General features: G+C 38.7%; 1 protein-coding gene across 4 annotated transcripts in view; it reads left to right on the forward strand.

Moving 5' to 3' along the window:
- The window catches only part of CHID1 (chitinase domain containing 1), a 142,962-nt gene that overhangs the window by 2,324 nt on the left and 114,255 nt on the right, over positions 1 to 26,383 (forward strand). The window contains exons 3-10 of one of the 4 annotated variants that reach the window (XM_076344239.1): positions 2,655 to 2,729; positions 6,513 to 6,679; positions 8,103 to 8,252; positions 9,099 to 9,231; positions 10,235 to 10,279; positions 11,616 to 11,722; positions 13,187 to 13,248; positions 22,515 to 22,607. In XM_076344239.1, coding sequence (XP_076200354.1) covers positions 6,527 to 6,679; positions 8,103 to 8,252; positions 9,099 to 9,231; positions 10,235 to 10,279; positions 11,616 to 11,722; positions 13,187 to 13,248; positions 22,515 to 22,607 — 743 coding nt within the window. In that variant the 5' untranslated portion in view covers positions 2,655 to 2,729; positions 6,513 to 6,526. Of the gene's footprint in view, positions 1 to 2,654; positions 2,730 to 3,143; positions 3,228 to 6,512; positions 6,680 to 8,102; positions 8,253 to 9,098; positions 9,232 to 10,234; positions 10,280 to 11,615; positions 11,723 to 13,186; positions 13,249 to 22,514; positions 22,608 to 26,383 lie in introns of those variants that run through there. The other 3 variants (XM_076344238.1, XM_076344241.1, XM_076344240.1) reach the window with 3 other exon arrangements.

Below are 26,383 nucleotides of genomic sequence, written 5' to 3' on the forward strand. Positions count from 1 at the left end.
CTCTAGATTCCTCCTGACTGAAAGAAACATTGTAATGCGAGCTCAGCTGTTATTATATAGCACAGAGCTCACACTGGGCACAGCCCTTTACAAACACGCTGAGTTAATAAATCTGGAAAATGTTTTGGTTTGAGCTTAACATCTATAAAACACCACTCTGTGAAAAAACAGACTTCATTAGTCCCATCCATCTCAAGATGTGATTTTTTAAGAGATTTCTAATTACTATAAAATCAGCATTGAAGGGGAAATAATCTCAAGAAATGCTTTCCTATTATACAAAATGTTTTGCAGCACGTTTTTTTTCCGACAAATCCACGTCTATCCCTTCTTTCCCATGTCATACATTAGTTGCTTTAATCATTTTCAGAATTTCATTGCACTTTGGTACAAAGACCTGAATAATTACACTGACCTTCATAAAACTATTACCATTGAACTGAATGGATTCAGCTGGTGAGTATCCATTTGTGGGAACTACAAAAAAGGAATTGTTCCTTTCCCTTTGTTATTTCTGTCGGATTTGTCCCTCACCCCATCAGTTATTGCTTTCTTCTGCTCCTCATGGTCATTCTAGCCATTACTGGATGCAAAAAGAGCTAAGGAGAAAACAGAATCTGTGGTTCCTCCACATGTACACTCAATCGTGTTTCTCTACCTGACATCTAACATTCATTATCCTTTAACAGAGAGCACAGGTTTATCAGCAATGCCTTCTGCCATGTCAGAGTATCAGATGGGCTGCTTTCAAGATCAAGAAACACAAAGTTAGGGTAATATCACTATCATGAAACCCTAAACTTCCAGAAATTTGGGATGGATCTGCCTAGATCTTTTCTTTCCAGTGAGCTCCTCAATGACCAGAAGGGGTTTACACTCAAAACACTAGGTTTATATTAAAACACAGAATAGAATACTTAAGCTTTAAAATAAACTCTAAGAGAGTAGATGAGATAAAATAAGGGTGAATGAAGGTTTTGCAGACAAGATCTCCTTTGCCACCTGCATGCTGGCAGGGTAATGTCAGCCAGCTAGGTGACTTTGAGAGTTGCAATAAACTCTGGATAATTCCTTCTAGTTCATAGGAGGTTTTTTTCATTTAATCTCTGAGGTCCTTCTGCTGTTTCTCTTAGCTTTCTTTCTCCTTAATTACAGGCTTCCACTCATTTCTTGCTGCCACACCATTTTTGTTTCCTGACTATGCACAGCTACTTGCCAGGAAAGCAGCACACTTCTACTCTCCCTCAGGTGTCCTATCTTACTCAGGTACTGCTTTTTTAAAGGAATAATAGTGTACAGGCTGAAAACACAGAAATAAAACTGGTATGGTCTATCACAGGCAACCATACCCCATTTTTAAACTTATTTATGCCTCTCTGAGCTGGCCACAAATACATAGAATTAAAGCAAAAGACTTATTGTCAGTAATAATAATAAAAATCAGTAACTGCTAGAGTATGAGGAAAAAACAAACAGAAAACTGATCAGTATTTTATGTAAAATACCTTTGAAGCTTGGGGCCTTTTCATTTCTATAAAAAATAAAAAGTTAAGAAGCATGAGAGATAATTCCAGGAAAAGCAAAGTGAAATTTAATGAGTTACAATTAGTTACATAGGGTAACTTAGGTGCTGAGATGCCCAGCATTGTGGCACCCAGCCTTCAAGTACCTGGCTCAAGGAAAGGAATTCATAGTCCCAAGTTCAGTTACTGAATTTGGTAAGTAGTGCATGGGGTAGACAGTGGGAGTTAAACAAGATACATTCATGATTCCCAGAATAGATACAGATTCTTGTCTTTTTGGAGAACATTGAAAATGTAGAAGCATAAAGATCCCCTTATCTTTTAGTCTTGCTTAGTGGAATTCAGCCTCTGGTGGGGACTGCCCAATAACTTGTAGATGTGTTAAAAATTTAGGTGCATCCTTACATATTAGAGATAAGATCTGTGATTCCTTTACAGGTAGCTACAGGTCTCCTCAATGGCAGCATGCACCCTGTCAACTACTTGCTGCAAACCTTTGGGTCAGTCCCGCTAAGGCTACAAGGGGAGTCAATAGGAGAATATGATGGGAATGCAACACAGGAAATTATAGATTTCATTACAGAGAGACTGGAAACAAAACTGATTTTTCATGCCCTCATGCCTTATCTCTGTCATTCCTGCTATTTAGAAGTGTAACCTGGAAGCATTTAAAGTTTGTGAGATATGAACAGCATATTATCACACAACAGAAAATCTGGTACCACATTGATTGTAAATTACTTTAGGTACTGTAGTTATGCACCTTTTAAATTTGGGGCAGTTTATATATGAAAATATACTGTGTTTCAAACACGCCTATCAAGCAGTCCTATGAGATGAAAAAATCACCACTTCTTGAGTGAAAGCTGAAGGATTCAGAGGTGTTTTGGTGACACTAAAAAAGTGGGATGAGACATTCCTTTTTCCTGCTCTTTAGTCTGTAAGTGTGTGGGTCCAAATGTGCTAGTGAGTACCAGTTTCCTTTCTGAAGTCCTTGCTAGAATTTAAATCTGGGCGATTTACTGCACAGAGAAAGCATACACGTTCTTAGCAATTGCCAGAGAGACCATACATCTGATTCACTGACAAGACCTTTGTTCAGAGGAAAAACATTTCTATTTTTCTTTTCAGTGCTAAAGAATATTCATTAAGATTTTCATTACACAAGAAGGAATGAAAGAGGAGGACAAATCAGGAGAAAATAAGGTAACCTTCTAGTTCAGCTTCTGAGAGGTCACACCAAGCTGTAACCAACCCAGAAAGCAGGTCACAGAAAGGCTTCTGTTGGGAAGGATATCTTGCCAGGATATTTTAGCCCAAACTCCCTACTTACCTGCACTATTTGCTACAGCTTGGAATAAACCAAGAAGCTCTCTAAAAGAATTTACTATTAGACCGCGACTAGCATTTGCTTTCTTCGGGTACTGATGAGCACCAATGCAACCCGCACCCAGGGACAGCCCAGCCGGCGCCTCTTCACCTGGGGCTCGGCCGGGCTAGGCAGCTCCTCCCGCGCCTCTCGCCCCGCCCCGGAGAGCCGGTACCAAGCAACAGCCACGCCCTCGAGCTTGCAACGGCCAGCACTGCCTCGCCGCCATGTTGGCGCAGCCAGCTCTTTGCCGCCACCCCCCCCTCCCCCGCCGCCTCAGCGCTGCCCCGTCAGTCGGTGGGGCGGTGCCGTCCGCCTCTACTTCCGAAGCGGCGGTAGGTGGTGGCAGCAGGCCGCTGAGGGCTGTCTTGGGGGGAGGGCGGGCGGTAAGGCTGTGCTTCGGCCGTTTGGTGGCCCTCGGCCTGCGCTCCAGCCGTGGCGGGCGGGTGCCGCGGCAGTTGAGGGGTGGCCTCGGTGGTCCCACGGGGTACGAGCTCGGGGGTAGGCCGCGGCGGGGGCTTGCTCTGAGGGAGCCTGCTGGCTTGGCAGGGTTGCAGGCTGCTGGCGGTCTCTGAGGTCTGCGTGGAAAGCTTTGGTATCTCGAGAGTCAGACGAGTATGGGAGGCAATTCTTACTGTCAAAGTAGAGCACCTTACAAGAGGAAAGCAAGTAACACTTTCCTCTAACACAAGTTAGAAACAGGTTTATTTTCACTCTCTTCACTCCTGAATCTAGTTTTTGTTGATTGAATTTAAAAACACATCAATAGTATGCTTCCTGGGCTTCCTTTACTAAGTGATGCAGACTCCTTCTGCAGCAGTAGTTAGAATTTAGTTTCTTCTTTAGAAATAAAGTATAAACATTAACTCTGACTTCCAAATAGTTACTGTGCCAGCCTCCAAGATTATTTAGTTTCTTTGGTTGCTTCTTTTGGACAGCCTAAATCTATGCCAGCTTTTCTCTTCTTTAAAAATAAAGATGCGTTTAAAACAGCTGACTAAAAGTACGTTACCTCATGTGGAGACTCAGGTTAAACAACACTTGTGATCTGGCTTAGAGAGAAACCTGGGCTTCAGATTAGTTTGTCAAAAGATGTTTTAAACCTTAAGTTGTCCATAGTATCAGTTGAACAAGGACACAAACAGAGTCAGTCTTCAATTTTACTTGCGTTTTGCAGTGATACAGGAAATAAACAAGAGTGCCCTGCTCATACAGTTCTACTCAGTTTAGTTAGTTGGAGGAGAATTAAAAAATGATGAAGGAAGGTTTGCAGAAGAAAAACTTGATGGGGATCTAGTTTTGTAAAGCTTGCAAAATTCATGCTTATAGTTTCCATAAAGAGCGGTTAAAGTTTGACTAATTCATCTTCATGCGATGAAGTAGTAGCGATTCTGTCTACTTAATTTTCACTAAACTGATGTTGTTAAAGAACAAATTCTTAAGATAAGGTTCCAACCAAGAGTTGATATTGGACTGTCACTGGCAGCAACCATTTTGCCACAGGCTCAGTGCTTTCTATAGATCTAGGAGTGGATGTTGACTTAACAATAATTGGCAGATGGATATGATCATGTCAAGGAAATGAGCACATTTTGATGTCTAATTAGAGTTCGGTGATGGTTTTTTAAACTTCTGTTCTTCAGTTGTTAAATGTTAACTTCTCTTCAGGGAAGTGGATGCTGTTGCTAATTGTTTCTGAAAGTGAAATCAAACACCTCTAAATCAATATATATCAGCTTCTGGAAGAATTGATATCCTGTCCAAATAGTTAAGACTTGTATTGACTATTCAGGCTCTCAATTGTTCCTCTCTGCAGTAGTTTATAGATCCTGCCAAGCTAGACAGAACAGGGTAGATGCTATCAAGAGCAACCCCCTTTGTCAAATTTTTTAGGATGTGGAAACCAATGACCTTGAAGTCAAAGTAGAAGCATAACATCTTAACTATTAATAATAGTGAATTTCAAATGGTATAGCAATTTAGCTTTTACCCCACCCTCTGGATCCAAGAAGTATTAGCAGGCTTTCTGCTTTTATTTTGCAGTCTTTATAAGACTTGACTAAAGCCTTCAAATAATTTTTTACATGAGGTTTTTGACGCTCTGTGTTCTTTGGTGCTAGTGGCATTGTTTTTTTCAAGCACTTCTGCTGCCATCATACTTCTGCTTTGTTCCCTAATCATGTACTCCTCTCCGTTTTCCTGCAGAATCCCTAACTCCTGCAATAAACATCTCTGCTTTTTAAAACCTCACTGCTAAGCCAGCCACATCCAAATATGCCTAAGTTTATTGGGTTGATGATCTCATCTCTGCATTACCACTGTTGGCCTCAAATAGCTGCTGTTTCATTGAGTACACTTCCATTTAACCTTTAAGGTTGCTTCTGCTATCATGTTACTGCCACAGTACTCCTTTAGAGTGCTCAGTCTGCTGTTGTGGGATCCCTCACCTGGTGTTTTGTACAGAAACAAAGTACTCAAACTTTGAGCAGCACTCATTATCAGTGCCAACAGAACAACAAGTCTTGTAAATATGACTTGAAGAAATGAGCTTGTAAGTCTTTAAAGTGAGTGGTAGAAATGTTAATTCTTCAGAGTAATACAGGAAGCACGAGAATTTTTTAAGTTTGACAAAACTTCAGAAAATTATGAGGAGGGTAACCTTTTTTTCTTCTTCATTAGGTTCTCATAATTACGAGAAGCAGCCTGATAACTTATCTAGAGCCACTAGTTTATTATAGATGAAAGCTAGTCCCAGTTTGATACTTAGGACTTCCAGAATTAGTAACAGGTTGCTTTTCTTCATTCTGGTATTTTACCGCCTTTTGCCCTGGTTCCCCTAATGCTAAATATTTTTTCTCTGTTTTCTTCTTATCCACTTCTGGGAACTAGGCTGGAAAACCAGTGTTGACTCATGAATGGGGAGAGGTTGAAAAACAAGCTCTGGCTGTATTTGAGATTTTTTTTGTAAAGTCTTTCCTCTGACAGAACTAAGGTGTGATAGATAAATAGCACTGAACAGAACTGTTCTCTTAATTCTCAATTCTTTTATCTGGAGCTGGGATAAACTATCAAAGTCATTCTTCTAGACAAAAAGGACCCCTATTTTTTTTTTTGAATCCTGTGTGTATCACTAACTTGGCAAGGAATTGAAAGCAAAGTTCTCACCTGTTAGAGTAAAGGCACATAGGTATAAGCATATAGCTATAATTCTTGCTGTCTCTTAATTAATTTGTGACTTGCTGACTGGGTTGGGCAGGAGCAGAAACAAATGGTATTTCTTATTTGCTATAGAAAAGGTAAGGTGGTACTATAATTGTTCTGGGCAGCAGACATTTATTTTAATTTCAGCTGTAAATTGTTATCCTTCTTTAGAGGTTCTTTAAAAGGGAAGCTGCAAGTGTCCAACCCACTTTCTCTGTGATACACCTACTAAAACAAAAAAGATGTTCAACCCTAGGAATCTCTTAAAATACTCCCGCTATTTTGCTGCCAGAGCAAAAGCACTATTAAAAGAGTACTGCCTTAATAAGTCTGATTCTAGAGGGCAGAAGATAAGACAATTGCTTGACTTTTCTTAGACAAGAAAACTGAATTAAACTGTTATATTCTTCTGTTCACAGAGATTTGAACCCTTATGTTTTCAGGGCAGGAGAAACTTCACATGGGGAAAAACACCATGAGGCTTCTCTGTACTTCACTTTCTCTTACCATGATTTGCTGGCTAGCTGAAGGTACCCTGTCAAAAACAGATGCAAAGAAAGGTGCTACAAAAAAACTGGAAGAGAAGGTAAGAGAAATAAGTGAAACGCTCATCTTATCTAACATGTGCAGTGAGCTAACTGAACTTTGGTAAATGGACTCTGATTCTGTCAAAACAGCATTAAAAGCAACCAAGCATTTCTGTTGAAGCTTATGCTCACAAATAAGACTACCTGAAACTGTCCTTTCCTTCAGCTTTTATGAGTGTCACAAATGGTTCACTCCTTGAACCAATATGATGTAGACTTCTGGAGCTTTATCCCTCATGCAAGCTGCAGAAGCAGGAAGTTTTTGTCCCCTCTTGCATACCTAAAGGAGACATACTTCCATCCCTTTGGAAAGGACGGTGGGGAGCAGTAGTTTGGGCCAAGAGCACTAGGTCATTTACTCGTGGAAGGGAAGGTGTTCTCAGCCTTGCCAATGGGAAGGCTGTATCCTGATAGAAGAGTCTTCTAACCAGCAGTTCCTTCGCAGGCAGAAATGATTCAGAGTCCTGTAGCAATCTGAGCAAGTGGAGCCAATGTGCTGAAGTCTCTGTTAACTTGCTGAACATGTTCTTGTTTCCTGCATGTTTTCTTTCAAAACTGCAAGAAGGCACAGCGGTGCAAGAGAAAGGGTGTGTATGGAGAGGAAGTATATTTACCAGTGCATATACCAAGTATATGTACTTAGTGTTGCTGAGTACGTTAGGTAAAAAAGTAGACACGTTCAAAATCCTCTCCCTTAAATTGTAAGTATAGTTAATCCTTCATTATGCAGATACATCTCTCATTGTATTATTACTTGCTTGCTCAATGTCTACCAGGAAGAAAATCTAGTCTGCAGGTAGTGAGGATAATACAAAGTGTTAAGACAGGCCTTATCCCTAAAGTCCTTATGCTGACTCAATAGATGGTTTCTGCGTACTCACCATGAACACTTTATTAGGCCTTCTCACTCGGTTTCCTTCTGCTAAAACTATTTGTGCTGCTTTAGTTGAAGCAGATCTTCCTTGAAGAAAGGTGTTCACAGCCTTGGCCTCCAGTAAGCACAATGCAGCATACTCAGTTTAAAATATATCCAGTTTAAAAGTTGTCTTCAAATTCTTGGTTAAGAACTCCTAACCCTTATTTATCATTTTGGGGGTAACATGCCAGAAAGCATTGACTAGAGAACAGAGCACCATCAGCTGTGGTGAATGATGTTCTTGAATCTTACCACTACTTGATTTTTTTTTTGTTTATATGCTTTTTGCCTTGCAAACAAAGTAAGTTTACTGATGATGACAAATCATTTCTGAGTACTTTCGTGTTTCAGTTTTAAATCAAACTGCTCTGCATCATTTAAAAGGAGTGCTCAGAGTTTAATGATGTGACTTTTTTTATTTTCTATTTTTTTTTCTTTTGAAGTCTGTTGCCATTGAAAGTGGCTGCTTCGTATAGCTGGTTCTAAAAACTGTCCTCTCGCCCCAGATGCTGCATTCTGATAAAAATGTGCAGGACCGGGGACTGGTAGTTGTGGATCCAAAGGCAAAGGATATTATACTGGAACACAGAAGTTATTGCTCCAAGAAGATGAAGGAAAGACATTTCTCGGGAGACGTTCTGGGATATATTACTCCTGTAAGTTAATAAAATGAATAAAATTAGTGCTTTGAATGAATATGCAGCAGACTGTGCTAATCTGCAGTCTCGCATCCCTGCTTTAAAAGCATTTTTATAATAATGGGAACTTCTGGTCAAATACAGTCAAATAGCCAGAGGATTATTTGAGAGCTGGCTTGGGATTCGGGTGGTCTGAAACCCTTGTTCTCCCATCCACCTCTTGGAGGATGTCTAGGTCATATTGTTTTTCTTCTCACTGGTAAAACAAAGATGATAGTATCCTCTTGTCCTTGATGAGCCATGTGAAGTTGCAGTAAAGTCAGGATAGGATGGCTAAGTGTCCTCATACCATGCAGCTACCAACTTGAACCTTCTAAATAAACAGTAAAAATTTTATGCTTCTGTCAAACTGATCTCTTTTGCTATCCAGTCTTACTATTATTCAAAGCATCATTTCTTGAATAGTAAATGTTTCTTCCTTTTGTTTAGAGGATGCTTTTCACTTGTTTCAGTCTTACACTGCTCAAAAGAGAAATAGATGCCCTATAAATTTTCACCTTTCTCAAGTTCTCTCGAACATAAATGCAGTCTGTAAATTCAAAACTGTGTTGGAATCTACATGCAAATTCCTGTAGTTCAGGTGAATTTGCACAATTTGAAGGTTGCCTTTCATGTAGCTATAGGTTTCCAGAATACTTTCTTATTTAAATAAAAATAATGTCCCAGAAGGTTTCTTCAAACTAACAAATGGGGACCTACCAAATGATTACATTTGTGTTAAAGAATTTGTATTGGTCAAAAGTAAAGTGAACTGTATATTTTGCTTTTGAGCCTCTCACTTTTTTTTCTCCTTTCTTTTGCAAGTGGAACAGCCATGGCTATGACATTGCTAAAATATTTGGGAACAAATTTACACTAATCTCACCAGTCTGGTTACAAGTGAAAAGGAGAGGGAAGGAAAGGTTCCAGTTCACTGGGCTCCATGATGCTGATAAAGGTGTTATTTTCTTTTTCTTTGAATATGCATTGCAAGTAATATCACTGGACTTGTTGCAGACTAAGTAGCTTTGGCAATATATCCATGTGGGTTTTTCTGGCTCTGCCTCATGGTGAAGTACTTTCATCCATTCCATTTTTTGGGGAGGTTTTCTTCAGAGTGAACTTCTTTCTGTCCCCACCTGCTTCCACATGTGTACATAGTTTATCTGTCCAAAGAATAAGTAGAAAGATTGGCTCTTCCACCAGGCTGTCTACAAAGCCCCTTTTAAAAAAAGGAAGGGACAAAGAATCTGTACAGGCAGAAATAGTCTTTGCTGTTTGCATTGTGCAGTTGTTTACCTGTTGTGGATTTTTTCCCTTTGCAAAAACCTTTGGGTGAATTTGTTTTGAGAATGGAAGATAAATTTAATCTGAAGATAATTTTTTCCTTTACTGTCAAGAAACTGGCAGCAAGTTCAGATTTCAGCTAGTATGTTCTTTAATAACCAAGTAGTTTATGGTTTTGAACTTGATTGAATGTGGAATCTCATTTGAAACAGCTATAATTCTTACCATGTTGGTGCGTACTAACAAATTCATTCAAGTGCAGTGACTGCCAAGAGGAGTGGATGGGACACTTGGAAGTACCATCTTTAAAAAAAAAAAAACAAACAAACCATAAAATCCTCCCAGGTGATGCTTGGTGACTACAGAAGTGTTGTTCTGAGTAGGTAGTAAGATAGTTTCCATGATGAGGCAGAAACGTAAGCAGCAGGGAGGGGTTGGGTAGGGACTATTGTAAGATTGTAGTAAATGCTAGTTATGCTGTGGTGGAGGTGAATAGCTTCAAATTCTGTGCGTAAGAGGATGTTTCATCTGTGTTGGTTGTGAACTAGTAGTCTGTGGCAGGAAGATAGATATAATGAAACTATGCTACGTTATTTGAAGAATGCTTGAAAATACGTTGTCATTGTCAACATCATTTATATTTTAACAGTTGTTCTCTTGATACTGTTTGACAGGCTGGATGAAAGATGTCAGAAAAAGCTCCAAAAACATCAAAATAGGTGAGCCTCTGTTTTACGTTTGTTTGTTTTTTATCTTTAACTGTTAGCAGAGGAAAAGAAGGCTTTGTTCCAGTTGTATATAGGAGAAAGGGAGGTTACCTTAGCATAGTTGTACGAAGGAAGAAGTCTCAGAAGAAAAATAAAAGCAGTTAACTATAGATAGTTAAGTAAGTGAAGTATTCATCCTCTGCCCTAATGTTTTGCCTTAACTTCTTGCCTCTGGATAAACCCTGGGTCACAGGGCCCTCTCTGGAGGGGTACTTTGTATATAACACTACATGCTTACCTGGGGGAGCAGTCTTCAAACTTGTTGCTTAGGGGTTCTGCTTAGTTTTAAAAAAAAAAAAAAAAATCCAAATCTGAGTCAGTCAGAGTTGCCTGCATGATAGTAGAAAAGTCCCCCTTTGGCTTTTCTCCCCTTGAAGCTGGGAACTCAAGGGATATGCCATGGTGTGTGTCTTTAGGGAAAATGGCAAACATTGCTGTAGACGTAATACTGTACTAGACTTCTTACATTTGTCTATAGCAAGAATTCTGTGGAACTGTGAAACCCTTCTTGATTCAGAATGGAGTATGAAACTTGAAGAGCATTAGAAAAATTGAATGCTCAGTCAGATATTTTAAATTACTTCAGCTGCCAGATGAAAAAGCCTCTGAAATCTCTCTAGACTCTTCTAAAATACTCTTTTACATCCTTGGTAGTTATAAAGGGCTTAGACGTAGCTCTATATGAGTTGTTTGCTTTTCCAGTGTGCGTGATTGTCGACTGTTCCAACAACAGTTTTCCTGACTCTCGTCTGACTGTTTTTAGTTTTGTGTTAGAAAAAGAAATTACGTGAGCCTAAGTGCCATGTTTTCCAAAATAAAAATTTGTCATAGGGTCTTGAGATGAGTAGAAGAGTGCAGTAATATAGGGCTGTGTACAAAAGAGTAAATTAGAGTTTGAGGTGAACTTTTCTATCTTGTTCCTGTGGTAGAAGAGATGCACAACTTACAGAAAGATTGCTGTTTCATGTTGGTGTTCTTTTAAGACTTTACTTGGGGCCCTAAGTGATAGTTCAATTAAGATAGTTCAATCAAGTGAAGGTATCTTTTCTTAAAACTTGCATCAGTGCTGACCTTTAACTAAACATAAAATGAAGAAGAATGTTCTACAGTGTCAATTTATCTGTGCTGCTAAAGTTGGTCAGAGTAAAAAAGCAATGATCGTGGTCATGGGGTATGTTGTTTAGTGGCATCTCTGCTTGTATCTGCTGTATTCTGTTTCTGCAGAAATATTCCAGTGTAGATAATAAATTCTTAATTTTCACTACTGATTGATGACTTTGCTTGATAGTGCCTCGAATTTTGTTTGATGGCTGGACTTACCAGGACTTTGAGAGTGTGTTTGGCAGTGAGGATGAGATAGAGGAGCTTTCCAAGAACATGGTTCTGCTAGCCAAGGTAAAAAGACTTTTTACTAATGCTTATAAAACAGTGTGAGATGATATTTGATTCCTTTTGTAATGGGTGTTTTCTCATTTCCAGTAGTTTTATATTCTACAAAGTAAAATTCTTCTCAAAACAATAATGAGGCAGAATTCTTAATAGTGTGTCCTAGTATGTGTCCAATTCCTGTAAATATGAAGTACAGCAACACTTAAGTGCAGTTAACTACAAGTCTAAAGTGAGACTACATAAGTCTGATCAATATAGCCTTGTTAAGTTATCGTTGGCAGCTGCACTGGTGACTTTTGCCTGCTATAAATCGTGATTGATAAAACCTGTTCCGAACAGCTGACAGGCTGAATGTTACTGAGGCAGTGGGGGATACCTGATAAACTTCTCATGGAGCTTGCCTAGTGAGCAGACGGCTTTCTTTTAAATTTGTATAAAAAAAAAATAAATCTATTAAGCAGGGGCTAAACCGGTTAGTGGTATTTTTTGATAGGCAGAAAAAGGGTCATGGGTGCAATGAATGCTGTTTTCTGTGTTATAGGAGTACATTCAGACTCAGCGTGCTAGAGCTAATGAGCCACTTCTAATACCAAGAATAACTCACTGGATATCTGTTACTGTACAGTTTTGCTCAGGTCTGATAAACCAGTTTCCTTAAAATGTTAAGCGGCTGGGGAGAGGAAAAGAGGTTTTCCTTTAAGGAATGGTTACTGTTTCCTAAGGTTTTCTGGGCAGCCCCTTAGCTAATGGCTTTAGAGCTATGCATGTATATGACTAGACAAGTTGCACCCAAAAGACATTCAGCTTTAGTGGTTGATTCATGACAGCCTGCTTAATTACTGTCAGAATAAGTTTTCTCACTTGCTACATGACATAAAGAAATCTTAATGTGCTCTAGAGGGAGATGGATGTAAACTGAGTAGTTTCTTAAAATTTGTAACTGATACATCAATTTTAGGTCCTTGGTAACAGTTGGCCTCTTAAGGAAAGGGTACTTAACTACAGCAGTATCCTTGACAGTGCTAAACAAGTGAGATTGATTGTGGGAGAAGTTTGGGGTCATGCCTATGCCAAGTTAGCATTTACATCTTTAGACTCAAGAGCTCATGAGTGTTTTCCCAATATACATGTAAATGTGTGTCAAATGATTTGCTTAACAACCATCTTTCGTTAATGACTGAATTTTCCCAATCCAATACTGGTTTATCCTGTAAGAGTAGGTCATGGATAACTAATAGAGATTTTCAACTTTTGCATGTTCGTTAAATAATTTGTGTTCTCTGACTTCTTCATGAAATTCTGCGTTAAAGACGAAGCTGGTATAAGAATACAGAACATGTTCAATCTGTAATAGTACAAGGAAAAACTACAGTAGTTATGTGCTTTGATGCTGCATTATCATCTCTGATACAAGCATAATGAATAAGCATGGTGATTAACTGTATATTGTTGTCAATTCCCTTTATTTAGAATGAAAATTTTGATGGTTTTGTAGTTGAAGTTTGGAGTCAGCTGGGAAATCAAAAGCAAACGTGAGTATAAGTCTCTAGGATGCAATTCCTAAAAATCGGCTTTTGTAAAGCATCCTTTTAATTTGTCCATGTTGATTTGAATTTGTCATTATAAATAAATACACTTCATTCTAGGACAACTGAAGATTGTTCTAGTTATCTTAGAATGAAGTAGAAGAGTCTACTCCACTCTACATGAGCTCAGATTACATAATCGTCTTCATAGTGGATCTAGCAGACCACGTTAGCCTTTCATACTTGAGTTCTGCAAGATGTTACTGTTGTACGAGGGTGGAGAGGGTACCTCAACTGCATGCTTACTCTGATGTTGGCACTGGCCTTTATTATAACATTGATTGATTTGGGTTACTGGGTGAAGTTTGGAATTGTGGGATGCTTTCAAGACCACGAAATCTGAGTTGATTAGGAAACCTTCCAAACCTTTATATAGAGATCTTTTAGACATACTGAAACTAAAACCAAAATCCCCAACCTGAAGCAAATATAGGGAGAAACTGGCTTCCAGTTCTTGCAAGCACAGTATGTTTTGAACTTTGGAGTAGTTGATCTATCTTTTGGTAGCTCTGCTACGAAGTTTCAGTGAGTCTGCATTTATTGTAGCTGCTAAAACTAAAGGGCTTATCCATATTAAGCTGTTTCCTGACATATTCTAATCTGTTTTCCTTGAGCAAAAGCCCCTTGGCTGTCTTAACACCTTGGACAGAGTCAAGGCAGGGCAAGCTCCAAACTGCTGCTTCAGGAGGAAAGGGCAGAATGTGTGGTGAAATGAATGATTCAGTGCAGCAATGTGAAGATTTTGTGTTAGTTCCATCAGGCATCCATTCCCTAAAGCACAGTATTCCTACCAGCTCTCTATTGCCTAAAATGTCTGGGGGAAAATAGCTTAAAAGAAAGCTCCACAGAATGCAGACTTTGTTATGGGAGACTTTCACCTTTCAAAAATGGTTACTTCAGGTTACTCTGTTTAGGGCAAATGTTACTGACTGATGGCATATAATAGTTACTTCTAGAATTGAGTGTGCTATTAACGGAGTCCTACCTTTTCCCTATAAAATCAACACTTGGGAACAAAGAATTGAAACTGCAGAATCTTTGTAGTCTTGTCAGGGGCTCCACCATTTGCACTGGAACAAATAATCCTTAAGCTAGATGCTCTTGCTCATAATTAGGTAATTTGCCAGGTTGTTCCTAAAAGTTGATCTCTATACTGAGCTCTGAACCTATTGCAATGTCTTAATAAGATAGCCAACAAGGTGATTTAAGCAATTAGTAGCTGCCAGCCAGAAGTTGGGTGTAGTGGTCAGTTTATCTACTGTGCTTACTGTATTTCAATAAAATTGATGCTTTTCCTATTAGTTAACTTACATGAATGTAAGACAGACTGTATTACTGTAATTTGAAGACTCACTGAAGACCAATTTAAGCACACTAGCATCAAAGTGCTGTATTGCAAATGACACATATGACAGAGCATACTTTTTTATTAGCAGCAGGGTGTGTTTACTTCTGGCATGGTAAAAATGTTACTCTCTGCCAGGAGTAATGCTGGTTGCAAACAGCATTGCTTGTCCCATCTTGTGTGATAAGAACTGTTTGTACTAGAGGAGGTACTGCTGTGTAGTTGCTCTAGCCATCAGTACCTGAATGTTATTTAGGTGAAGTATAGCAGCACCACTTACATATTCATTGTCTGTCTGTTATTGATAGACAGGAGTGGGAAGTATTTTCCATAACTTCAGAGAAGGAAAGGGTTATTCTTATAGAGTAGAATGGTAACTGCCTCCTTTGCTCCGAGTCAGTAATGTTTGATCATATGTGGCCACCTGTGAACAAGACTTTAGGATTATCCCAACTCAAAATGTGAAAGATTATGTTTGGCAGAAAAATATGACTAGAAACAAAAGTTATGAACCGCAGATTTTCCTCCTCTTCAAGACCAGTTTTGATTTAAGTGCTTCACTGTAAACTCATCTGTGGTTTTTTTTCTCCCTTTATTGCCACTCCCCTAGAAATGGCTAGGGTGTTTAAGTTGCAAAATACCTTGTGTTGGGCTTGCCTCCTCAGAGACAAGCATTCTGAATAAGACTAATCTAGGCAGCAAGCTGAAGCTAGGCTTGTGTGTGGAATAACAGTTGTTTTGTGAAAGTAGGAGAAGCGCATCATTACATTAAAATTTTGTCTTATGATGCTTGTAAGTTATGGGACCAGTGTCTTCATTTTGAGATTAAGTCAGTTTGTCTACCACTTGCTCTAAAACTGGATGGCTTGGGTATCCAGTGCACCAGGGTTTTCCCTATCAATGTTTTTTGGAGTGAACAGATGCTTTGAACAGATCTTAAGGGGCAGAATTAAGTGAACTTAGCACCTTGGCAAGCCTGTATTTTTATTGCACATTGAGTGGTGTTACTTTGGGATCTGTTAATTTCATTTTGAATAGCAGAGCAGATTTATTCCTGATAAATGGTAAGCATGGACGGTCTTTTGCTTTGCCAGAAAAGAATTGGAGCAGCCCATGACCTCTTCAGCCCACAGAGTGGCAGTATTGTAATATGATTCATACTGATCTTCCTTGTCAGATTGTGTCTTTTGACAGTGACAAACACCACAGTAAAGCATGTTCATAACCTTGGACGGGTGGGGGTCAGTTGACAGGTAGGTGTCGACACAGAGATGACCCCTAATCCTTCAGAGATGTGAAGCGTTCATAGAACAGCAATTGTGTATGCTCCATATAAAGCATCTGTATTAACTATTAGGTACATAGTGTAGGCTTTCCTGATTCCGATCCTTCAAGGTCAAACACCTGAAAGTAGCTTAACCTACTTCTTGGTAGAGGAATAAAAGATCATAATGATGCTCCTAGGAACAGATAGTTCTGCCTTCAGATTACTTTCAGAGCTGTCTGACAATACAAGGAGACCTGCCTAGCTAATACAATTTATTCCTATTATTTAGCATGAACGTGTTTTAGTTTAAAAAGAAAATAAAAAAATCCGATTTATTTTTTTTTCTGAAATACAAGGAGTAGTCTCATATAAGCAGTTAGCAACAGGTTATTGAGACTCAACACAGGTGCATAAAAATATCTGGGGATATGCTGCAGCTGCCAGCTTGCCTTATGAAATGACAGAGCAGTGGTGTGGATCTAAGTAAAAAAAATCTTAGAATCATTATGGTTTTCATTTTTCAAAACCTAAAGTAAGTGGATACCTAGCTATTAAATTAATAAATAATAAAAGGCACTCAATTATTCTAGTGCATCCTTTCATGTATCTGTGTTGAGGGGAAAGCTGTGGAAATGATTCCTGTTATTTCTGTAATAGTGTTATGCAAAAGATCCATGATCTCATCCAGTGCACTACCTTAGTGGTTCAGGAACACTTAATATAGCACAGGTTTCTTCATCAGACTTAAAATGACTAGAGAGTGGGATTTGCTTATTTGACAATTGTGCTTGATACAGTGTTTCAGCTACGAAATCAGCATCCACTTTCTAAAGACAATGTGCAGTGATACTTTTTAGCAGAGTGCACCAATATTTGTTGAGGCAGGTGAGTCAGCGAAAGAATCTGAAAACCTACAAATTAGTGTCCTAACTCGCTAATAAATTTGGTTATGATTTAAGCACTACTTCATATATCAGAAAGCTGGATTAATTGCAGCTGAAGCTGTCTTCTCAGAAGACCTCAGCTGAGCAAGTGTCTCCATGAGGTACCTTTTTTCAGTAGCTGAACATGAATTTTGGTTGGATTAAAGAGGCATGATGACATCTTCATAACACATGCTTTCCCCATTGTCTTGATGTTGGGGCTTGAAACACTGAATTGCCTAAAGACCTTGTGACAAATTTTGTAAGTATCTCCATATAACAAGGTAACAGTGTTAGCTCTGTGCAAAGCTTCTGTAACCCATAAATCCTGTGACCAACCCCTTTAAGAACCTGTGATCACTGAGCATTTTTAAAATGAGGCAAATTTAGACACTTCTCTGTCAACCCTTTGCAAGTTTCTGGAAAAATCTTGATTTTTTTGGGTATTCACTTCAACATTCGAAATGAATGAAAATTCTTCCTGCAAGGCCTGAGGGGTTATCTAAAAAAGAGCCTTCAGTTTCCTGTTTATCCTAGCTGGCATTACAGATGAGGTGAAATGTTGCTAAGAAGTTATGTTGCTGGCATCCACTAAGACATGAAATTCTGTGGTTTCAGGCTCACCACATATCTTTTGTTTACATCTTAAGCAGAACTAACTTAATCTGGTTCTGTTTGTTTCTAGGGACAAAAAATTTTCTAATCATTCTGGTTTGGAGTTAGAATTGCTCTGTAATGCTCAGCAGACTAAAGTCTTAAATTTTGTCAATCCTTTGTGCTGCTTTCTTTTGTATATTCATTTAAATGTTGATTTTACCAGCAGTATAAATTTTATATAAGAGAATTATGTGCCTGAATGTAGCTGCCTGGTTTCCCATTAGATCTCCTAAGAAGCCTGGTCTCTGGCTGTTCGTGTAGGGTCCTAGATGCCTCGAGTCTTACACAGCAATCCTGTATGCATGCTTTGTATACCTTTGGATGTATAAAATGGCATATTTAGATTCTTATATTTAGATGCTGAAATACCACCTGTTCTATCTGAAGAACCTGAATTGTCTTGATATATGTGTATGGGCCTAAGTTTTAGGGGGGTTTATACTGACCAGTTCAGGCTCCTGTAAACATCTAATACAGATACTTCAAAGTACCCTCTATAGTACTGGTACCTACTTCTTTCCTGTGATTTCTGGGAATAGAATTATTGATATACAAATCACAGTGAGGTCAAATTTAATGTGAGATGAAAGACTGCATCTAACTGATGCTACCTCCTCTCATTCTGACAATCATCACATGGTGAAAAAGTATTCTGTTTCCCATCTTTTATTCTAACATATAGGAAATTAGTCTCCTAACAAAAATCTAAATCAGCCAAGTTATCCTATGCAGATTAGACCTCAATTCTAATGTGTTTTGCCGTTTCTTATAGTTTAAACCTGCTTCTTAATTAAATAACTGTCTTTTAGATAAAACTTTCTTGACTGATTTTGCAATAAAATATTCCAAGTTATTTATCCTGTGGCATTTAAGTTTAGAAGTGTACATGGCAGAAATATTGAGATAACTGAGCAAGGAAAGGTTCTACTGCTTATTTAGTTAACAGCTAGACAGGACGATGTTTCTCTTGCTAATCACTTGTGGGTTTATTGGGTGTGTTTTTTCTCCAGAGACCTGGGTCATGTTGTGAAAAAGGCATGAATGTACCCATCAGAATCTCACAGCATACATAAAAGTGCACACATTATTCTGATCAGTCTGGCATGAGCTGACAGATGGCACTGCCACCACACCGAATCAATCTGAAAAATGTGATTTTTTTTTTTTTTTTTTTTTTTTGGTCACCACGTGCTGCAGGCACTTGGTATCATGTAGAAGATGACCTTCAGACATCTTATTAATGTTGGTAGGAGTATAGGAGCAAACAGCTCTTCTGGCAGTTCTATCCTTCATGCTAGTCCCTGAAAATTAATCTATTAATCAAAGATTTGCCATAATTCACTCCAGTTTCTTGGTATTAACTAGGCAATGAAATGGCACAAAAGGGCAATTTATTCTTGAAGTAGACAGCTTTATTCTGTCCAATTTTCTTGACAAGGCATAAATTTTAGGGAGTACTGACTACCAACTTGTGCAAAAAAGTGGCTGAAGTTGGAAAGTTGCAGAGTTCTGAAGGGTAACGTAACTGAAGGGAAGGATATAACAGCCTTATGTTTTTTCTGCAAGGCTTTTCAAATACACCTACAGCCCACTCTTGTGCACTGAAGTAAACTGTACTACAAGGTGTCCTAAACACAATAGACCAGCAATGCTGGAAAAAGGGAGTTCTGAAAAAATAAGCTTCCCTTAAACTTTGGGTATTGAAAGTTTGGAGGACTGCATACTTTATAGGGGACAAGATACTTTGAAATCATGAACACTTGGAAAATTGACCTACCAAACGGTAGTGATAATAGAAGGCCTGAAATAGTAGGAATGAAGTAGACCTTAATTAGCTCAAGATAGAGTCTTAAAGCTACCAATGTTCTAGTAGCTACTCTGAAGTTAAATTTTACAATGGTGAAGTCTCTGGTAAATATTTAATGAAGCCTTTTCAGGAAGACTGATTCTATTCCTACTTTTCTGCACCTCATTATAATGTTTAAAATGTCAGTAGCTTTTCTTTCAGAATTACCAGTGGTAATACGGGAGAATATTGTGTTGAAAACACTGGAAAGCACTGTTGGGACACAGTAAAGTTTTAATTTATAGCACACAATAAATGAACAGTCTGCTATTGCTGTTTGGGGGAAAGGGGAAGAGTGCATATTTGATTTACATAATCTGTCTTGGCTGACAAATGGAAGTGAGCCTAAATTAAGTCTTTAACCATTAATCCTGTCTGATTTGCTAGAAGGTTTTCAGGGCCCAGAGACCTGGCTTGACAGGTTAGTGAGTAGATGTTAATTTGGGTTTCTTGAGCAAGAATTTACAGTTGTTCAGCTACCCTTTTTCTTCCTAACCTCCTCCAAGTTGAAGCGAATTATTTTTTGGCCAGAGCTATACTGCTTGGATTTGGTGGTGGGAGGAGAGGAAGTGGCTGTTTTGATGGAGTCTGTTTTTAGTTAGAGTCCTGTCTGCTAGCTACAAAATAAAACCAGCATTCCAAACTGCACTCCTGCCCCTTTATCAGGCCACGAATCTCTGTTCTTTGTTTACAGTTGTAGGTTGTGGTTCTACGCTGTATGGCTTTCTAGTTTTAAAATATGACTGGTTTTGTGCAGTCACTCTTTTTGTGGATACATTTTTACCTCTGCTGGCTAACCACCAGTGTCTGACATTGCTGAGGAAGGGGGAAACCTTGAACTTAATATTCACTTGAATTTTTTTTTTTCTCTTCATCTGGTTCAAAATAATCCCAACTTGCTTTTCTTCTTATGCTTCAAAGCATTGCTATCTGGATAGCAAAATTTTAGGAGCTGAGGCAGATATGTGAAGATGCAAAGTGTGAGCAAGGGTATTGGCCTTGTTTCTAAATGAAAAAGAAAAAGATGTTATCTTGCTCTGCACATATGTTAGGGTCTTTTGTCCTATTCTGCCCCTCCTTCTATCCCCTCACCTTCTAAACAATTAAATTTGAAGTCAGTAAATGTTTTGCATGGTGTAGAGTTCTCAGAGTTCCTACAGCTAACAAAGGCAGCCAGGCAGAGAAGAGAGATCCCTGCTGATGAACAGTGTAGAATAATGTCAATGCCAGAGGAATTGATTCTTTGGTCAAATTTGTCTTATATGTAGCATCTCTGACATCTAATAAAGGGTGCACTCATACTGCAGTTTGGGCATAATTAGTTAAAAAGGTCACTTAGCCATGAGATGCAAATCAGTGGGGAAGAAGGCTTAGCTTGTTTTAATACTGATTATAGTTTTTTATAAGATTATGTCATGTGGGAGCCATGATGTGTGTATGTTGAAGTCAATAAATGTCTGTTTAGTGTTGTAATTTTTTAATGCGTTCCTATGGAAAAAGGATTCTTCTTTGCTCTAATTGATTTGTCTGAATAGTGACACTCTTAATGTGGAATGCATATGATAAGGAAATGGGAAGGAAAGCTTTCCCAGAGCAAGCATGGTGGAATTACATGCTGCAGACAGACCAAAAGCTGATACCTGTAATCTCATGTATGCCCCTGGAAGAGAAATATAGGTGGCAGTGTGACAGTTTATTGTAAAGAGCTGTTCAGCACAGCCAGCTGTCAAATTGTAAGCACAAAATACTGATGGTATTGGGAAAGTGATAAAACTTGCTTTGTTTGTTTGTCAGGATTTTGAGAGTAATGGCTTTTGTAGCATCCTTAGGAAGTTTTCATCAGGCATCAAACCATTTCAGGGAAAATGAAAATACTTGGTTGCCTTTGGATAGTATCTACATTGTGCAAGTCAAGCGTTATTGCTGTGATGGATAATTATATTGGAAGATCAAGGATTTCAGAAGAATGTCTCTAGGATGATACTTGAAAGGCATGACAGTACCAAAAGTTGTTTCTGAGAGTTCAGGTCTAATCCAGTTTAAGTGGAGCAACCAACTTGGATGATCGCCTATGTATATCCTGCCTTTCCTGCTTTAGCACTTTTAGCCTACTGGAATGGGTAGTGAAGTTGCTTTCTACTCAGTTCAGGTCTAACCATAGTTCTGAACAGATCTAGAATTCTGTGCTAGTATCATCTGTCTGACTGCCTTTGTGGATCCACCCTGCCAGTGGGTAAATGTGAAAGTTGACTTTGTTCTGAGAAATTAAATGACTTAAGGAAGGCACACAGAAGGGCCATATTTATAGTGTAAATTGAAGGTAATATTGGACTCCTCTTAAGATAACAGTAGCCATTAAACTTTTTTGTTTCTGCAGTCTGTCTCTGAGAGATTTTCTATAAACATCACCCTTCAAATCAGGAAGACTAAAAACAGTTTACATGAGAATTTTGGAGTTTATTTTCCAATTGAAATGTTTAGAATATGGATATGAAAATCAGCTTTTGTGAAAGACTTTAAATGATGCGTGTGGAAGGTGATACTTCCAGATATGACATTGTCAAACATTTATTTTGTAGCTATACAGTAATGTATTGAGAAACAAAGGGATTATTTATACAGAAAAAAACAGCAGCAGAAATGTTACTAAACACAGGCCTCAGAAATATCCCTTGAAGATTGCATGTCTTGCTGTGAAAGCATCTTTACAAATTCTCAGACCTCGCGTGTAGTAATACAGTGGCAACTTGAATCTATTCAACAGCTGCTTGTTTCAGAACAGTGTTTGGTTCTTCTATTGATCTTATTCCTTTTACAGGATATGACCTCAAGAGGTGACCTGCTCTGATAAGATACGCTGGTTTTACATGCTAACAATGCATAGTTAGATTAAAATAAAACTAGGAAACATTTTAGCCCCAAGGTGATCACCAGTCCCAATAAAATGAAGACTGTCTCCAGCAGTTCAGTGTTCTTAGTCCTGGAAGAGGGTAAACCTCTGATCAGTCTTCCTAATTTTTTTTTTCTGTTATGGTCATTCACTACAAACTGTGTTTGGCTCTCTTGCCAGCTGCATCTTTTCAATTATTTCTACTGTTACTTGTTAACTTGCTCTTGCCAATATATAGCACCAGTTTTACTGCCTTTCCCTCTAACAATATATTTATATTTCAGGGAGTTGATTCACTTGCTCATTCACCTCTCTGAAGCTCTGCGTGAAGCACAACTTAAACTCATACTGGTCATCCCTCCTGCAGTTGCAGCAGGGTGAGTATTCCTATTTAGATGGCAGGTTCCAGATAGGAAATACTTTCTTGTCTGATATACGATAAATTCAAAACTTTGTTTATAGCTATGCAGCTTAAATGAATAAGAAGTTATTTGAGTTTGATTGGTAGCCCCGTCTTCATGCGTGTTGCACTGAATAGTCTTAGTAACTTTGTGCATTCATATATACCTTATAACTTTTGTTGTCAAAATATCTTGCAGAGGTTATCCTATTGTGGTGTTAACCCAAAAAGAAAATGCATTTAGTAAGAGGATAATATTTAGAATTGTTAATGATTCTGTTTATTTGTGCAATTGTTTGAATCTGACAGATGTACCAGTTTATATGCTCTTCTGGCTCAACAGCAGTAAGCAGTTCTTATCTTTCAGTATTTATAGCAGAGAGATATTTACTTCCTAAGATTGTATTCATTGAAAAAACAAAACCCATGTGGAAAATTAGAATGTAATTTCATTATATGTGGAAGGAATTTGAACCCTCTTTAATTTTTTACATTTTTTAGGAAAAGATTCTACATTGTCTTTAGGTGATATATAGTAAAACTGAAAAAAATCACAGTTTTACTATCTCTCTAGTCTTTTTCTGGAAAGAAAATGGCACTCCAGTATTTCAGGGAGATTGTGTCTAGTCCTTCAGGGTTTTGTATGATCAGTGATTACATCTGTGTGAGAGTGAGCAGATAGAACTGAAGACAAGGGTGGAAGGTGATTCAGAAAACCAGCAGAGTGTTGTGACTTCATTATTGTAATTTCAAACTGAAATGCGGGCTATGCCAATGCTATACAGCTTTATTAGCAAGAGTTCTGCCAGTATCCATCTGCCATGTGGTAACATTTGTTCACATTTGGATGCCCTTCCAGGTCAAAAGATGCTTGGTATCCTTGCATTGTGAGCATAGCTATCTGTTGTGCTATCTTGTGGAGAAGTGTTTATGGTATACAGTAGTGCTACAAGGATATACAAGGAATACATCATGCCTTTCAGAAAATTGTGGTAATAAGGGTTATCTTATCTCAAAACCTACCAGGTTCTGAATCTCTGTATTCCACTCTCCCCTTTCCTTGCTTCTCAAAGGTAATGAGTGTCTCTGTTACACTGTGGATAGGCCAAATGTTAGTTATCTATGTGTCATGAGCGATGGCCTTTTACTGTCAGAGTGAGACACTCCAAATCCCTATTAGTTGTTTTTAAGAGGTTTGATGGGGGCTCCTGTCACATGGGACTGCAGAATAATGAAGCATAACCTGTTGTAGTGGATTACATACACAAAACAGTCTTCATAAAGTAATTGAGTATGTTGCAGTGGGTTCTGCTAACTACAGAATAGGGACGCACGGCACATGGGACACGTGCTAATCCTATGTTGTGCTTATTCCTTATCTCTGAACTTTATCTAATGGAATAGGTACCTCCTGCTGGTTATGCAGATATTTTGGCTTACTGGGCTTGACTTGCTGATAATAACTGGGGAAGACTCGTAATACTTGCGTAGTCGGCAATGCAAGATTATTTTTTTTCCAAGTTTCCTTTTTCCTTCAAGCTGTTCAGCAACCTTATGCCTGCATGTGAAAATTCAGTAGTGTAAGTCAATCTTGAATAGAGAGCCATTATTAGGTATTTTTCAGATGAGAGTTAGTAGACAGCTAAAGAAAAATATTACAATGTCTTATTTTTCTCACCTTGGGCTGTGTAACAGTATGGACAGGCTCACTGTCCATACACTACAGTTTATGACAGTTTAACAGCACAGTTTCAGGATGGTGTTGTACAACCTCCTAAATTTCTTGTAGGCTGTCACAATCTTTCAGTGTACATTCATTTTCAAGGTGCCAAAAAGGCTGAGAAAATGGAATGCCTGAGTAGGCTTGTAAATGTCTCTTCTGCGGCTGGACTTTTCTCTGCAATGGTCTCAAGTTTTTGTTGAGTTTTGTGGGGAGGTCTGATAGCATGAGGGGGAAACAAAGCATTTCTGCCTACAGATAACTGTGCAGAGCTTATGCTGCCTGCTGAAAAGATTCAGGGAGCCTGTAGTAGGTGACTAAAAAGTTGTCTATGTGCTGAGATCAGTTAGCGTCTGCACTGTAACTGTGATGTCACCTCTTCTGGAGGTTAGTGATATAACCCTGTCCAAACCAATTCCTGAATATAGGTTATGTACTTTCTACCATCTTAAGACTGTAAGCCCAGAATAATATCTACCTGTAATTTTGTTCTTCAATAGCTGCATGAAATCTGATTGTAGTTTATTTTCTGTAAAACTATGTACTTCAGGATGGTTTTTGTTGCTTTATATTTTCCTCTATTGCATGGTATAACCGTTTTATATCCTTACAATGAAGTAGTTAGTTTAATGCAAAAATACCTTTGCTTCGTGTGTGGCTGGCCGCCAAATTTTGATGGGCAGAGAGGGAGAAGCAATGTGTTGAAGAGTATGGCAAAAGCAAACAAAATAACTTCCATGTAAATTGGTAAAGTAGACAATCCTGTAAAATAATACCTGTGCAGAGCCCTTTTCTTCAGAGCCCTTCAGTCCCTAACAGCCTAGCTGCATTTGGAGGAGATTCCTTCCTATCACTCGAGCCCCTCTGTTTCTACCTCAGTTCTGGTGTTTTTTGCATCATGTTTTGTAAGACACTTTATTTGTAGAACAGTACTAGTTTCTAGTGAATTATGGCATTAAGAGAGTAGATCCAAGTCTCAAGATACTAGACTTATGCTGTTCTTTCTTTTTCTCTGGACATGGTGTGGCTTGTTCCCTTTTCCTCCCTGTGCTCTGTATTTTCCGTGGTCTTCCCATGTCAGAATACACATCCTATAATCCTGAGGCAGTTTGGCACGCTGCTACACTCCAAAGCTTGTAATGCACAAAAAGGAATGCACTATATAAATGGGGTCAAGAATTTATTGTTCATCCACTTAATGTTTTAATGGTCTGATAGTCCAAATTATCTAGTTAATACAGAAGAGCCTCATAACAGTTCTAGCTGTAATTTTAATGCAGAGCCTTCCCACTTTCTACCTCTTTTCCTATGGTGTTATGCTCACCCTTCCACTGTTCCTGTGAGTCCTAAGGTTGACACTCGGTATTCCTTGAGCAGAAAGATGAGTCATCAGCGTGGTGAGGTCTTTCTCAGGAGCAATGTGATATTCATGCTGGACGTTTCTTCTTTGTCAGCCTTGGGTTTTACTTGGGGCTATTTCACATGTTTTCTTATCACAATCTGCTTCCTCGTCATTGGCTCTCAGCTGAAGTTTGCAGTTTGTGCAAACTCCTCAGGTTAGTCAGACCTTTTCTGTATGTGGTATTCCCAGAGCTGGAGGCACTAGTCAGTTGACCACCACACAATTATTTGAAAGAAAGTTCAGGCCATAAGATGCAGAGGATTTTATAAAGGAGGAAGCTTTTAATCAGCACTGTTTCTCAGGATGAGGCACCACATGTGTTGCAAGTCATCAGAGCTACAGGGCAGGTATGTTGTTCCTTACTGTCATGGATGTCTTTGTGTGGCTGTTGAGAGCCACTTTTGTGGCTGGTAATACTTGAGTCTTAGGAAGCCAGCTTTCTCTGTCAAGGTTGAGAGTCATTCAGATTTGCTTCAGAATATAAATGCTTAGGATCTTCTTCTGATGCATGGATGGCTTTACTGGTAAAACTTTGTAGTATAGGGAAGGTTCCAGGAACTGAACGATGCTTTTGGCTATTGCCCTCTGAAATGCTAGCATGGCTCCCAGTAAGCCAAAGTGTTATACGCCT

This window comes from Aptenodytes patagonicus, chromosome 7 (assembly GCF_965638725.1).
Source record: "Aptenodytes patagonicus chromosome 7, bAptPat1.pri.cur, whole genome shotgun sequence".
Lineage (NCBI taxonomy): Eukaryota > Metazoa > Chordata > Aves > Sphenisciformes > Spheniscidae > Aptenodytes > Aptenodytes patagonicus.